Source organism: Psammomys obesus, unplaced genomic scaffold (assembly GCF_907164565.1).
Source record: "Psammomys obesus unplaced genomic scaffold, mPsaObe1.curated_primary_1811, whole genome shotgun sequence".
NCBI lineage: Eukaryota > Metazoa > Chordata > Mammalia > Rodentia > Muridae > Psammomys > Psammomys obesus.
Window position 1 is genome coordinate 4,235,122 of NW_026596134.1, and position 14,079 is coordinate 4,249,200.

Consider the following 14,079-nt stretch of genomic DNA (forward strand, 5'->3'; position numbering starts at 1 on the left):
GTATGTGTGTTTGTGTGTCTATGTGTGTTTATATGTGTGCACACATCCATGTGGAGCCATGAGGTTGAAGTCAGGAGTCTCCATTGGTTGCTCTCCACCTTCTCCCTTGGGGCAGGGAGCTCACTGGCAAGGCTAGTCTGGCTGAGCAGCTTGCTCTGGGCAGCTCCTGTCTCTGCTTTCCAGACGCCGGCCACCATGCCCACCCAGCATTTACACGGGCTCTGGGGATCTGAACTCTGAACTCAAGCTTGCTGCTTGCATAGAAAATGTTTTAGCCATTGCACCATTTCGCCGCCCTCTGTTGTGTTCTCATGGCACACCTATGAGGTGGAGTTTCAGAGGAATTTCTTCAAAGTTAGCTCTACTGTAAAAATGCATGGGCATTCGTTTTCTACAGTCTAAGAATTAACACTGATCATAAAAGAAAACATTGAAATGCAACAGTCACCAAGTCACCAAAAACTTGAAAATAGACATCTGTGTTGTCTTCAGATATATCATAATTCATTGTATTCATTGGGCACAATTTAAAAGTTCACCCTGATCATACCAATAAAACATAAAGGTTGCTATGGAAATATGAATTTTTGCTATGTTGCATGGAGGGAAGTGGGCTGTAGAAATACAAGGTCACACCACTGTTTTGGCTGAGGCTTCACAAGCCCTACCTTAAACCTAAAGCAGAGAAACTGAGTTACCGTTCCATGGATGACAACACGTCAAAGCCTGGGATTCCGAGAGCCTCAGCTTGGATGAGCCCGCAAGCACCTTGTGAGAAAGAGGTGCTCCTTCTAGACCCCCAGATCTCTGCCTTGAGAAGTCGGGGGAGTCCTTCAAGTAGCCTACCTTTTGGTTACTGGCACAGCCATTTCTTTCCTGGACCCCGAGGGGGAGGGGAGGGAAGTGCTGGGTTTCTTTGGTAACACGGTGCCATTGTTGACGGTGCTTCTCAGTGGCAAGGTCTGCCCCAGTGGTCTCGCTGCAAGAGAAGCAGAGGATGAAGTCAGGACTTAACCCACAGCAGCAGTAATGAGCCACAGCACCAGGCTGCCCAGAGATGGTTTCAACTCTAAAAGCTAGCAGGAGTAGCACGGGTCTGAAGGCCAGTGGTGAGGCTGTTTCAGCAACGGTGAACAGTGACCTTAGAGAACATCCTTCACTCCACACAGACATTAACTCAGAAGCAACAGGAAGCACAAAACTGAACATCTCTAGAAGCAAGCACTGAAGGGCTCAGCGACCTCCCCCTGCTCCTCCTCCTGTTCCTACTGTTCCTTCAGCTGTTCTTTCTCCTCCTCTTCCTCCCCTTCTCTTTTCTTCCTCCTGCACTGCCTCAACTTCCTAGTCTCCCTGCCTCCCAGGCAGATGTATGTTGTTGTGTCCGGCTTAGACACTAATGAGAATCAAACTACATAAGCACTGGACCAACCAAGCTGCATCCCTAACTCAATGAAGCTGCTGTTGTTCAAGATACGACACTGTTCTACTTTTGTTTCTGTTCCTGTGATAGAACATCCTGACTAAAAGCAGCATGGAGGAAGAAGGTGTTTATTTGCTTTACAGTTCCAGGCTATATTCCATCACTGGGGGGAAGTTAAGGCAGAAAGTCAAGCAGCTAGTCCTGGTACATCACAGGGGAGGGCAGAGAGAAAGGAACAGATCCAACATGGCTTCTGCATTGTCTCTCAGCGTTTTCCTCTCGTACTGCCTAGGAGATGGTGATGCCCACATGGACCAGGTCTCCCGTCATCTATCAATGATGAGGACGATCTCTCACAGACACGGCCACGGCCCATCTGACCCAGACAATTCCTCAATTGAGGCTCTCTTCTCAGGTGATTCTAAGTCATGGCAGGTAAAACTAACCATCATGGTGGGAAGGGGGCTGCAGAGATGGCGGTGAAGAGCACTTGCTGCTCTTGCAGAGAGCTTGGATTCGATTCCCCACATCTACACACAACCATCCGAAGCTCTAGTTACAAACGGTCCAATACCTTTGCTGACCTCCTTGGGTACCAGGCCTAATTGTGGTACATATACACATACATGCAGACAAGATACCTTTACACATAAAATTAAAAAAAAATAAACTAACAAATATCAAAAGCTTGACCGATGTGGGGGAAATTGACAAAGTAAACCTCATTAAGAACTTTACAAGTTTGCCAAAGAAATTTAAAGAAGATGGAAGCACAAATTATAGCTTGGAAGAAAATCTGTGTCTGATAATTATGAGTCTGATAAAGGACTTGTACAGAGTATAATCAGGACTCTGAAAATTCAACAATAAAAAAACAAACAGCCCAATTAAAAAAAAAAGTGGACAAACGATCAGAAGAGATACCTCACTAAAGATCTTGGCAAATGTGAACACATGCAAAGATAGCTAACATCACCGTTATTGGGGAATTCAAGTTAAAACAACAACAGTGAAATAGCTCTATACACCATTAGAATGGCTGAAATCCCAAAACCAAAACAAAACCGATTGCAAGCCAGGAAGGGGGCCGCAGGAACCCGCATTTATTGATAATGGGCATGAAAAATGGTGCAGCTATTTTAAAATACAGTTTGGCAGTTTCTTACAAAGCTAAATTTAATCTTACCATATGATCCGGTAATCATTCTGACACTAAGTATTTACCTAATTGCCTGAAAACTTATGTCTACCCAGACCTGCATATAAATGTTTATAGCAGTTTTAGTCACAATTGTCAAAGACTAGAAGGAACCAAGATGGCCTTCCTTCCATAGGTAAATGAATAAATAAACAAGCTGGTCCATTCAACAGCAGACTGCCTCGGTGATAAAAAGAAACGGACTGCCTGGAGCACACATGAATCTGAAGCCCGCACAAGCGTGACGGTTAGTGTTAAGTGTGAGCTTGACAGAATCTGGAATCACCTGGTTCTGGGCATGCCTGAGGGGGATTGTCAGGAAGTGGGAAGAGCTGTCCACTATGGGTGGCGCCATCCCCTGGCTGGGACCCTGGACCGTGTAACAGTAGAGAAATTGGGCTTAGGAGTGGCCTGTACTCGCTGCTCTGTTTCTTGATTGGGGATCTAATGTGGCCAGCTGCTTCAGCTTCACCTGATCCTGCCCACTTGGTGGGGGTGAGAGGACCTGGAGGGTGTGCTTGCTTCAGCACTGCTCTAAATCTGGAGGAAGGGGGGGGCAGAGACGATTCTCTCCCCCCACTGTCAGTGCTCTGTAGTTTTGGGGACCACACCGAGAACAGCTGGCTACGACACTGTCAACCTTGGTTGTCCTCTCGTCTTTACCATACTAGCTGTCACGGCCTTCTCTGGGATTCCTGTCAGGTCTGTGATGGCTGTTCTTGGTTGTCAGCTTGACACCTGGAATTAACTAAAATCCGAGCGGCTGGGTATAACTGAGAGATTTTCTCTTATTGTTGTTAAATCAGTAGAGGTGGGAAGACCTACTGTTTTTGTTTTTGTTTTGTTTCTTGAGACAAGATTTCTCAGTGCAGTTCAGACTCATTCTGTAGACCAGGTTGGCCTCAAACTCAGATCCACCTGCCTTTACCCCCCCCCCCCCAGGTGCTAGGATTAAAAAAGCGTTCCAACACCCCTGGCTGAGGAAAGACCCACTTTTAACCTGGATCAAGTGAAAATCTCCATCTTTAATCTGGGCCACATCTCCTGCTGGCAGCCTGTGTGAGGACATGGAAGAAAGAAGCTTTGCTCTTTGCCTGCTTGCCCTTGCCTTGCTAGCACATCTACTTCTCCCCTGGTATTGTAGTCTGCCTCTTCAGGATCCCAGCTGAGACATCCAGCCTTGTGAACTGAACCACTTCTGGATCCTGGGACTTTCTGTTGGTGGGCAGCTGTTAGATGAACTGGTCCACAGTCTGTAAGCCACTCTGATAAACACCTTTCCCACATATAACTGATACTCCTCCTATCAGTTCTGTTCCTCTAGAGAACCCTGACTAATACAAAGGCAGCTTTTGGTTGACACTGTCCTAGAGTCACACCCACCCACCCTCTAGCCATGTGCTTTAATGGACTCTACACCCAGCCCTGGAGCCCAGGCCGAACACTGAGTCCCTTGGGGACAGAAATAAACTGTCACCACTTCTATCCCTGAAGGGCAGCAAACAGTTACCAGAGCCCAGAAAAGACCAGAGGCCCTGGGGACACAGCAACGCCAAGCAGATGGACAGTGCCATGTTGATGGATTGTCACAGAATCAGACAAAGGCAAAAATATTCTAAGCTTTTACTGTCGTTCCCTACCTCTCACTCCTAAAGGGGAGGTGGAGGCCGAGAGCCTGTAATGTGCTACTCCAGGGGGTGCTGGCTGGGGAGGGCCCAAAGCACGGAGAGGAGCAGACCCAGCTGTCGCACACTAAGAATGCTGCATGCAGCCGGCTGCCCACTAACGGGTCAGCTCCATCAACCATTGTCACCAGCCCACACATAGAAGGAGCATGAGTCGGATGGACCTCCACATCTACAGGTTCGATGCCTGTGGGCTCTTCCAACTGAAGACAGATAATGGCTTTTAAAAAGTCAGGTTTTTTTTCTTGCTATTATTTCTTGAACAACAGGACCCACAGCATTTACAATATACTAGGTATCACATGTGACACAGGAGGGATTTCAGTTGTAAAGAAGGATGGGAGTAGGTGTTACTGGACTTTTGGCTACTTTATTGGGTTCTTTTTCCTACCTCCCTATGCCACCCCTATCCCTCTTAACCCACCAAAACTAGGTGGGAGAGAAAGAAGGTTAGAGGGAAAACGGGGCACCGAGATCATTAGACTACTTCCTGCTGGTTAGGGGTGTCAAGTTCCTTGGGGCAGATCTGATCTTCGTCATCAGGATATCTCCAACCAGCAATCAGCAACCAGCAATCCAGCAGACAGTGGCAGCCAGGGGAGCAGCAGCCCCCACCTCTTGGGACTCTAGCATTAATGTACCCTCTAAAGAGTCCTCATCATGCCAATCATAAACCAGCTTCAGCTGGCAAAATCACACCCCTGCTAAAGCACAAGGCAAATCGGCTGCTGTGGACAATCTGAAGCAGCCCCACATCCCACACTTGGGATGAAAACAAAAACATATTCCCATAACGTTTTTATGCTTTTAAAGAAACCGAAATTCTCACCACAAGTGGGCTCTTCGTAATGCACTTTGCCGTTACATGTGAGGGACCTGAGCCAGTCCCCAAAGATGTAGAAAGATGCCTGTTTTTGTGAATCAGCTCACGCTATATTTCAATAACACTACGTGGAGAGACAGCTCAGTGGTTAAGAGTATACACTACTCTTTCAGAAGATCTGAGGTCAGTTACCAGCATCCACGTTGGGTGGCTCACCACCAACTGCCTGCTAACTGCAGCCTCAGGGTACCCAACGCTCGTCTTTTGGCCTTTTTGGACAGCTGCACTCAAATGCACAAAGCACACGCTGACATACACACATTTACACATAAACTTAAGAATATAAATAGGATCATTTTTGAAAGGTATGGCAGAGAACAATCCAAGCAAACATTCCAGGATAGACACATACCTGACACCCAAACGTGCACATGCACACGCCACGCAAATCTTAGAAAAGAAACAACACAGCTTCCATCTCCCGGTTGCTGGGAGAAATGAAGTCATGATTTCCAGGGTATGCTAAGATAGAAGATATCCTTCTAGCCGGGCGTGGTGGCTCTTGCCTGTAATCCCAGCACTCAGGGAAGCAGAGGCAGGTGGATCTCTGTGAGCTCGAGGTGAGACTGGTCTACAGAGTGAGTCCAGGACAGCCAAGACTACACAGAGAAACCCTGTCTCAAAAAACAAACAAAACAAAACAAAAAGAGATTCTTCTGCCTCATAAAGTGTTAAATGTCTTGAAGTCACATCTTAATCGTTCCTCGGGTAAGTGCAGGGATGACACAAAAGGACTTCTCAGATGAAGCGAGCACCACAAATACTGAGGTGGGAACACCCTCCAGGATGAGATGGCGGCAACCCGGGTCTCAGAGGGACACAGGGCAGAGACCCTCGAGGCGGACAGGGCTGATCTCCCCACTAGCTTGGATCAGCCGTGGATATGCCAACACCCTTTCTAAGCCTCAAGTTCCTCATCAAATAAGTCTGGCGATGCCTGCCTGGCAGGCCGCTGGGAGGGTTAGAAACAAGAAGTGAAACTCCTTGACGAAGGGTGTGGCACACAGCATGCATGAAGATGAGGTAGCTGACATCTTGGCTTTTATTGCTGTGATAACAAAACACCCTGACAAAAAGCAGCTTGTGGAGAAAGGGCTCATTTTAGCTCACGGTTCCAGGCTATTGTCCACCGTAGCAGGGAGGTCAAGGCAGAATCGTGGAGCAGCGGGTCACACCACAGCCACAGCCAAGAGCAGGGAGAGGAAGGCACGCATGCCGCTGCTCACCTCACCTTTTCTGCTCTCCCACAGTCCAGGACACAGCCCCACTGCTCTACAGACTTCAGGCCCAGGGCCTGGAGCTTCAGTTAAGAGCTTGACCCCCAAATGACATAGCGTAGGCCACAGCACCCCCTAGGACATGTCTCCCACTTTCCTGACTCCCTTTCATTCCTCAGTGTGAGTTCCCACCTTTCAAACTTATGCTGTTTTCACTCACAGACACAATGTACAGCGAAGCATCAGATAACTGAAAAAGTCATTTCTCTCAGGTTCTGTAATGATCAAATGTCCCACTCATCATCAAGTAAAATAAAAACCCTGGCTGAACCCTGTCTGTTATTTCCCCTACTCTTCAAAAACAAGGAAAGTTGAGAAACCCGAAGCTTCATTTAAGGCACCCTTTGGGACACAGTCATCACCAGATCTATTTGTGGAAAGTTGGGTAGGTCACAGAAATCTAACATAACCGGGTTTCTGGTCTGAAACATCCCAGCCACTTTAGAATGTAGAAGCAAAGATCACCGGAAAGAATTGTTCAAAATAGAGAGCCAAGGGAAGCATGTGCCTCTGATGTGGGTCTGCCCTCTAGTATCATGAAGGACAAAGAATGGCTCCCTCTCCACAGAGTGGAGACATAGCCAAGCAGTAGAGAAGGCAATGCTTGAGCAAAACCAACAAGAGTCAGTGTTAGACGGCCTTCTCCCAACTCAGTGACAACCCAAGCCTTCAAGCTGACAGAGAGAGAGGGAGACAAAAAAACAGACAGAGACATATAGAGAACATGTGTGTGTGAATTCATGCGTCTTGGTTTTTGGGACTAGATCTCTCACTGGCCTAAAGCTTGCCAAGAAGGCTAGGCCAATCAGTAAGACCTGGGAACCCATCTACTGCCCCCTTCTGGCACTAGAACTATAACCCACAAGCCCACACCACCTCATCCAATAGCACCATCTTTTGGTCTTCACACTTGCATGGCAAGCACCTCACTGACTGGGCTATCTCCATGGCTCAAAAAAAAAAAAAAAAAAAAAAAAGGTTTGTTTTTGTTTCTGTTTTATTTTTGAGACAGGATCTTTCTGTGACATCCTGACGGTCTTGGAATTCACAGAGATCCACCTGCCTCCACTTCCAGAGTGCTGAGATTAATAAAGGTGTGTACCACCATGCCCAGCCAAGAAAAGCATTTCTAAAGGGACATTTACATGATACAACCTCAGGGTATTTTATCCAGAGGAACCTCACAGCCTGGATGGGACAGCCAGAAAACCAACTCTGGCAAAAGATGAGCCACGGCCCGCAGGCAGAAATGTCAGGACACTGATAAATGCATGTGTGTGGTGACAGGCTTTATGACACCTTTTGTTTCTGAAACTTGAAGGCATGGTCACTACAGAGTAACTTAACATGAGCACTGCCTTTGTAGGCCATGTCCTGGGAGGGGCAGGAAATAGTGGCTTGAATTGGGCAGAAACCTACTAGTACATCCCCATGGGTACAGGAAGGGTCCCAAAAGCACACCCTGAGCAAACAGGCCAGCTAGATGCCTCTGTACTCAGCTTTCTAAAGGGAAGTCTCCCACATCTACACCCAGATTAGCTGAGGGCACAGGAAGAGAAGAGACATAACAGTAAACCCTACGGATGGACCCTCCAGCAGGGCCCAAAGCTCTGTCAGCTCACTCTGTCCCAGCAACCTTAACTGTCCTCAGTGGTCCATCCAGACAATCCCTTTCTTGACTCAAAGAGTACCTAAGTATCATCTTCAAATGTGCACCTCAGCATCACTCAGGACAACCCCGCTCCCCCAAAGGCACGCCAACAAATACCGTCAAATTTTGTGAGATTGGTTTAGTGGGGCGGGGCTTAGGGCATTTTGATTTGGGGTCAGATTGGGGATGAGTCACCCTGGCAGGGGCAGGGATCTCTGACGCTGCTGCGGACACCACATTGTGCCCACCTTTGGTCGGTCCTTTCCTGTTCAGCACAGCCTGTTGCTCCTCCGTGATGTTCAGCCTCCGAACCACGTCGGCCAGCGCAGACTTGAGCAGCTGGATGTCATCCTCCTGCATCTGGACTCGCTGCTCCAGAGAGGCGATGCGGTCTGATACGTCCATGCTGCTGGCAGCAGATGCGCTGTCATCTAGAGCAAAGAGAAGCGTCAGGAGAGTGAAATAACCCCTCTCCCCTGTGACAACCAGATCTGTACACAGGACACTGTTTGAACATGATGCAGTCTACAGACCTAAGACAATGGCTTGTTGGCAGAGTCACGTGGGCCGGTTTACTTTATGGAATTTCTTCTCTTCATTCCATTACCAGCACCTCACTCTCCATGTGCTTGTCATGTTTAAACTGACGTCTACATGCAAACCCATTTGTTTGCTTATTCGGCGGTATCAGGGCCCCTCGGGGATGTGAGTAAGGTCAGACTCTGTTTACTTCAAATTCTCAGTAGTGTGGAGTTCTCTGCTTGCCCTTCTAGCCCTCCTCTAACAGTGCTAGCTGACCGGGACCTTGTGGTCAGAGGCCCACACGGCCCATCCAGGTGCTAGCTGCTCAGTCTCTTGAAACCAAAGCAGGTGTGCCTAAATCCATTTTGGATCTCCAAGATCCCCCACCAAACCGTGGCCAGGCGGTACTAGCAGATGGAGATGTACCCAGGTCACGGTGACAGTACCAGCACCAAGAGGGCAGCTCCATGAAATTCAGACACAGCCCTCAGAGCTTCAGATGCAGAGGGCCACTCCCAAATTAGCACAGATTGGGGAAATGAGGTCCCACTCTTTGAAGGCCAAATCGCCGACTGGTCAAATCTGTCTGGTAAACAAGCCCTTATGTAACAGCCGTGGACATCACCTTGACAGGTACGAACTCCTGGTCACCCCCACTGTGCTCTGCATGACCTTCCCTGTCTCTCTCACCTCCTCCTCACTGATGGCATTCCCACCATGCCGCCTTCCCTACGGTGGCCTGAATGAGAACGGCCTCATAGGCTCAGATGTTTGAGGACTTGGTCCCTAGCTGGTGGAACTGTTTGGGAAGGATTAGAAGGTGTGTCACTGGGGAGTGGGCTTTGAGGCATCAAGACCTGAGTGCCATTCCCAGTGTGCTCTCTGTCTTGTGGATCAGGAAGTGAGCCCTCAACTGCTGCTCCAGCCACCCACTGTCACTGCCACCCGTTGTCACGCCTTCACTCCAGACACCGCAGACTCTCGCCCTCTGGAACAGCTACCTCAACTTTCTTTTAAAAGTTGCCTTGGGCACAGTGTTTTGTCATAGCAATAAAAACCTTAGGCGAAACCCTAACCTTAAGCTCCCCTTAAGGCTTAGAGCTTTAACATTTTTTTATTTGTGTGTATATGGATAAAAACACTTGTATAGGCCACGGCATTCATGTGGAAGTCGGAAGACAGCTTTCCTGGGGCTGGTCCCTCCTTTTACCATGTGAGTCCTGCTGATGACCCATCTCAATGGCCCAAAAGACACACTTCAGATACAAAGATAAAGGCAGGATGAAAGCAAATGAACAGGAAAAAAAAAAACAGTATCATGTAACTAAAATTAGAGAGGCAAAGAGCTGTGTCACAATGAACAGGGGAGGCAATCCCAGCGGAATTTCTATTACAAAGAGCACTGGCTCTGGATTCCAGACTTTTTCAGATTCCAGCTCTGCTCCTCACTAGGTACCCCAGTTTCTCCACCAGAAAAGCAGGGACAGCACCAGCATCCATCTCAGACGGTTATTGTAACAGTAGACAAATTCTGCTTCACTTAGAATATATTTGCACATGCTAATGCATAAATGTACGCTAGAAATAAGCTGTTATTATCAAAACCTTAGTACAACGTCCGAGTAAACTCAAATCTAATATTTCTTTCAAAATTCTAGAGTACTCTCTAAATAGTTTTAAAATTCGTTCTACTCTTAACTGTATGTCAGTGTGTGGGTATGTGCATGCCAGCAGAAGGTCTCAGATGCCCTGGAACCCGCATTACAGGCAGTCCTGAGCATTGAGTAGCCCACTGTATGCTGGGAACTGAACTTAGCCCCTTTCTGAATTTGTTTGTTTGTTTGGTTGGTTGGGTTTTCAAGATAGAGTTTCTCTGTGTAGCCCTGGCTGTCCTGGAATTCACTGTAGACCAGGCTGGCCTCGAACTCAGAGATCTTACTGCCTCTGCCTCTGGAATGCTGGGACTAAAGGCGTGAATCATCACTGCCCCGGCTCTTTCTCTCCGAACATTTTGTGTGTGTGTGTGTGTGTGTGTGTGTGTGTGTGTGTGTGTGTGCAGGTAAGAATTTAGTATTTCATTAACAATATGTTTTATAAATAGAAAGGCTAATGTTACAGCTTGCTACCGAGGCCCACGCATTAAACCTCAGGGGTAGGGTGATGGCACTACAGAACTTTTGGGGCTGGGGTGTGGTAGACCCTCTGAGGTCACTGGACACATGCCTTTGCAAAGGATTGTGGGACCTCGACCTTTTCCCCATTCCTTTTCATTTTTGCTTCTCAGACATGAGGTGAGTGGTCCGCTCTACCATGAGCTCCACCCACAAAGAATGCTGTGTCATCATAGCCCCAAAGCAGCCGGGCCAAGAAAGCATGGACAGGAAGTTTCAAACGCTGAGCTAAATAATCCCCATCTTTCTAGAAGTTCATTGTCTCAAATCTTCTGTTATGGTCAATGAATGCTAACACAGAAAGACCAGCTATGACTTCTCTGGGTTGTTTATGCAGACAACAGTGTTTAGACAAGATGCACAAACTTGTGATTGGGGTCTGAGCCAGCCCAGTACAGAAGCCTGTTTGGTCCAAACTTGTACTGTGAACTGTGTATCTCCACACATGGAGTAGGACAGAAATGGCATGCTGAGTGACGATGGTCTAAAATTCACAGTTGAAAACAGCACCACTATATCCTCAATAGGTGGGTAGATGGGTGGACAGATGGATGGACAGGTGAGACTTGAGCAAAAATGCGTAAATCAGACTTTCAACCACACCATCCAATTTGTATAGGAAGACATATAATTGAATTTTTTTTTAATCAAAAAAAAAAAAAACACCCAATATCCACCTTTGAACACAAGTAAAAACTGAAGTGTCTCGTCTTCTAAGGAGATTCTCTGCTTTTGAGCCTGCTAAGGTTTCCCTGAGAGATAATCCGTGCACTTTTCAGATCCTGCTCAGCTGTGACAGCTTGGTTTCCTCGGGTAATGGCTGGGAGACCGCTTGGCAGCACTCGAGGCTTCATCTTCCCCTTAATACAGCCGGGGAAGCAGATTAGTCAGAGAACAGCATAACCCAGAGCTGACCCACACAGGCAGTCGCCAACAGGGAAACACATCACCGGGTCCTATAGCTTGAAAAGGAACGTTCTCCCTCATTTCTGTCAAAGAAGACTATGCTGAACAAGGATGCGCCACAGATAAAACCACTGAAAGCTATCTACTTTAAAGGGATTTCAGAACTGGTACCTCCTGCACATTTATCCAGGAAAGTCATTAAAACAGAGCCCAGACCGAGAGGCTGGAGAGGTGGCTCAGGGGTTAAGAGTACTTGTTGCTCTCCCAGAGGATCTGGGTTCAGGTCCCCACACCTGAACCTGTGGGTTCAGGCTCACCGCCACCTCTAACTCCAGTTGCAGAGGATCTGATGCTGTCTTCTGACCTCTTCAGGTTCTGATATGCAACAGGGCGCATGTATCATGCCGGCACTCAGACAGAAAATAAAAACTAATCTTTTTCTAAAGTTGCTTTATTTTATTTTTTTATTTTAAATATTTTTTTAAGCTGGGCGTGATGGCCCACACTTTTAATCCTGGCACATGGGAGGCAGAGGCAGGTGGATCTCTATGTGTTCGAGGCCAGCCTGGTCTACAAAGTGAGCCCAGGACAGCCAGAGAAACCCTATCTTAAAATAATAATAATAATAATAATAATAATAATAATAATAATAATAATAAATCTTATTATTGGAACTTGGAAGTTTTCATGTGCTATTAGTCATTTTTCCTGTAATGTTAGAAGAGTTGTTGGAAAAAACAGGCTTTCTCCACACTTTCGTTCCTTGCTTTGGGATTCATTTGTCTGTGAGAGAGGGTCTTACCTAGCCTAGGATAACCTTGAACTTGACACGTAGACAAACATGACCTGATCCTCCTGCCTCCACCTCGATAGTGCTTAGATTACAGACATGGCCATCACACGTGATTTAAGCAGTGCTGGGGGTCAAACCCAGGGCTCTGTGACTGGAGGAGCACTCTCCCAACTAAGCGAGCCCCAGCCCATCTTGGGTTTTCAAGACTGGAACCCACTAGATGGGTCACCTCCTTACTTGGGCGGCGTGGGCTCTGCTTACCCTGCATGGGTGTAACTGGCCCAGTGAGGAAGTCTCTCCCAGCGTAGAAGGGCCGTCTCTAGGCAGCAGCCACTCTGCAGAACGCTGGCACTGAGCCCACAGGGGTGAGGCCTGAGCAGGTGGCTTCTCTGTAAGCCTCGGTCAAGAGCAGATGTTCTCAAGGCTGCACATTTGCATGTCCTCGCACTGTGCCAACGGTTCTGAGAAACGCTGCTGAGAGAAGCCCTGGGTTTGACCCCCAGCCCTGCACAGACTGTGTGTGATGGCCACGTGTGTAATCCCAGCACTAAGGAGGTGCAGGCAGGAGGATCAGGAGTTAGGGGTCAGGCTTGGCTACATAGCGAGTTCAAGGTCAGCCTAGGACAGAAGATCCTCTCTCACTCCTACGAGGAGTGGGAACCCTGAGGGTGTAGAGGGAGCAGGGTACAGTAGAGGGAGTGCAGTCCAGGCACACACACTAGGCTTCCTGACCTCGATCATTAACCCTGGCAAGGAACTTAACCACTCCAGGCCCAATTCTTCCAAGTCTGGTGCTCTCTTGAGAATGAAAGTCAACGTGCACTAACATCTAATCTTAATACATCCATGGCCCGGAGACACTCACACAGTGGTAGTATGTGTCCACGTGAAGGTGAAATGTCCTATATCTGAAATAGTTTGGACTGGGTGTGTTTCCAGTTCTGAAGTTTTTCAGGCCTGTGTTTTATGGCGTGACCACGGCAAACAATCCGAGATCTAAAAATTCACCACATTGATGCTCCAGCAGTTTCAGACTTCACGGCCTTTTATACTTTGAATTTTCAGGCTAGGAACGCTCTCTCTGTGTGGCTCACTGCTGCTAATGTTATTGTCATCTCAACAAAAAGCGAAGCCTGGGCCGTCGGAGACATTGCTGACATCAGTGGCCTGACTCTGGCGACTGAAGCCTGCAAACTAAAGCCCTTAGCCCATGAGCTCACCCAGACCGACGGCACCAACCACTTCTCCTCAGCCCACAGTGACAGCCTCAAGACACAGTGCAGTTGACATGACGTGCACCCTTGAATGCCCTGCAGAGCGGCAGGACTCAAGGAGAGATGAGCACATCCCCACACCAGTCTGTCTCTCCCACCCAGCTCAGTGGAACTCTGCTGACTCCACACAGGCTCTGTGACACCAGAAACAAAAAGACAACCCTATAGCTCTCTCCGCCTACCCTCTGTTCCCAAGCAGCTACTAATGATTACAAAAACTAAGTTTAATCAATTACTTTTCTAGCTGTAAAAAAAAAAAAAAAAAAAAAAAAAAAAAAAAAAAAAAAAAAAAAAAACAA

The 14,079-nt window shown here is 47.7% G+C and overlaps 1 protein-coding gene across 3 annotated transcripts in view; it reads right to left on the bottom strand.

Annotated features, from left to right (window-relative positions):
- The window catches only part of Eml1 (EMAP like 1), a 148,294-nt gene that overhangs the window by 53,273 nt on the left and 80,942 nt on the right, over nucleotides 1-14,079 (bottom strand). For all 3 annotated transcript variants that reach the window (XM_055592928.1, XM_055592926.1, XM_055592927.1), the window contains 2 exons: nucleotides 8,363-8,545; nucleotides 847-979 (listed from right to left, as the gene is read on the bottom strand). In XM_055592928.1, coding sequence (XP_055448903.1) covers nucleotides 847-979; nucleotides 8,363-8,545 — 316 coding nt within the window. The remainder of the gene's footprint in view (nucleotides 1-846; nucleotides 980-8,362; nucleotides 8,546-14,079) is intronic.